General features: G+C 37.4%; 1 protein-coding gene across 1 annotated transcript in view; it reads left to right on the top strand.

Moving 5' to 3' along the window:
* The window catches only part of LOC103605871 (tripartite motif-containing protein 5-like), a 27,010-nt gene that overhangs the window by 22,609 nt on the left and 3,242 nt on the right, over positions 1–1,159 (top strand). Inside the window, 1 exon segment of the mRNA XM_008590475.1 lies at positions 379–401. Coding sequence (XP_008588697.1) covers positions 379–401 — 23 coding nt within the window.

The raw sequence follows: 1,159 nt of genomic DNA, 5'->3' as shown, positions 1-1,159 counted from the left end.
TATTTGGTAAAACGGAAGGAAGGAAGGAAGGAAGAAAGGAAGGAAGGAAGGAAGGAAGAAAAGAAAGAAAGAGAAAGAGTCTCTCTCTCTCTCTCTCTTTCTCTCTCTCTCCACACTCTCTCTTCTTCCTCATAAACATGTCCCATCTCCATATATCAGAACCTCTTGCTATACTTTCATATGACTCAAAGATGTTTCTTCTTTTTAGGGAACTTGACGACTTCACATTAGTCTTCTGAGATGATTGGCATGAGTCTTATATTTACATTTTTGTCATGCACATTGGGATCAAATTCGTCCTTCCGCACATCAGGGGGTAGTGGAGATGTGAGAAAGCTTTCTAAATGAGGAAATTATCATATCTTCTCTCCTTTCTAGGATGTGAATGGAATTATGGAAAGGTATACTGGTACACCACGGGTAGCCTTTTTGTTCTGTGAGTAAAAATTTGTAGCCATTAGAAGTATCTGGTGTTCAATGAGAATAAAGCATTTCCAGAGCAGGGAAAAGGAGAAGTTTTATCATCTTAAATTTCTGATCACCAATCATGAATTGAATGGCCTGTAAGTACTGAGGATATATCAGATTCCAAGGCATGGGATCTGAGTGGTAGGAAGTCATGGAGTTTGGGTCATTCATGGTATTAGGGATAAGGTGTTGCAGTATCGGACCCTGTGACATCACCATTTTGTTCAACCTGCAAGCCTAAATTACACGGTTTTGTATTTAATAGGCTTCTCACTTACTCTGGAAGAGTTGTATCTTCTCCACTTTCTAAGAATTTAGAATTTTTCATTGAGTTAATTACTATATGTTTAAATTTTTCTCCTGAGAAAAGAAAAGGCCAAGTTCTATTTTTTTTTTTTTTTGTGACTGTCTGATTCTATTCACATTTCCGAAAAACAACTTAAATCTTCAGAAATAATATTTTGGCCATGGTGCAAACAATTGATTCATCTCAAATACATTAGAAGAGGGTGGAGAAGTTGTGGCTTTGTGCCTACAATTGCACACTGACCTGGCAGCATCAAGCTCTTTCCAAACACATAATATTCAGACCAGCATTAGATTGTTCTTCATAATATTTCCTTTGCCTAGGGTTTGTAATTTTTTCTAGTGAACCTGAAACCTCATATGACATCTGAGGGCTTTGCTACTG

This window comes from Galeopterus variegatus, unplaced genomic scaffold, assembly GCF_000696425.1.
Source record: "Galeopterus variegatus unplaced genomic scaffold, G_variegatus-3.0.2 Scaffold6130, whole genome shotgun sequence".
Taxonomy (NCBI): Eukaryota; Metazoa; Chordata; class Mammalia; order Dermoptera; family Cynocephalidae; genus Galeopterus; species Galeopterus variegatus.
The sequence above is the reverse complement of the archived record's forward strand: the minus strand, read 5'-3'. Positions and strand labels throughout refer to the sequence as shown.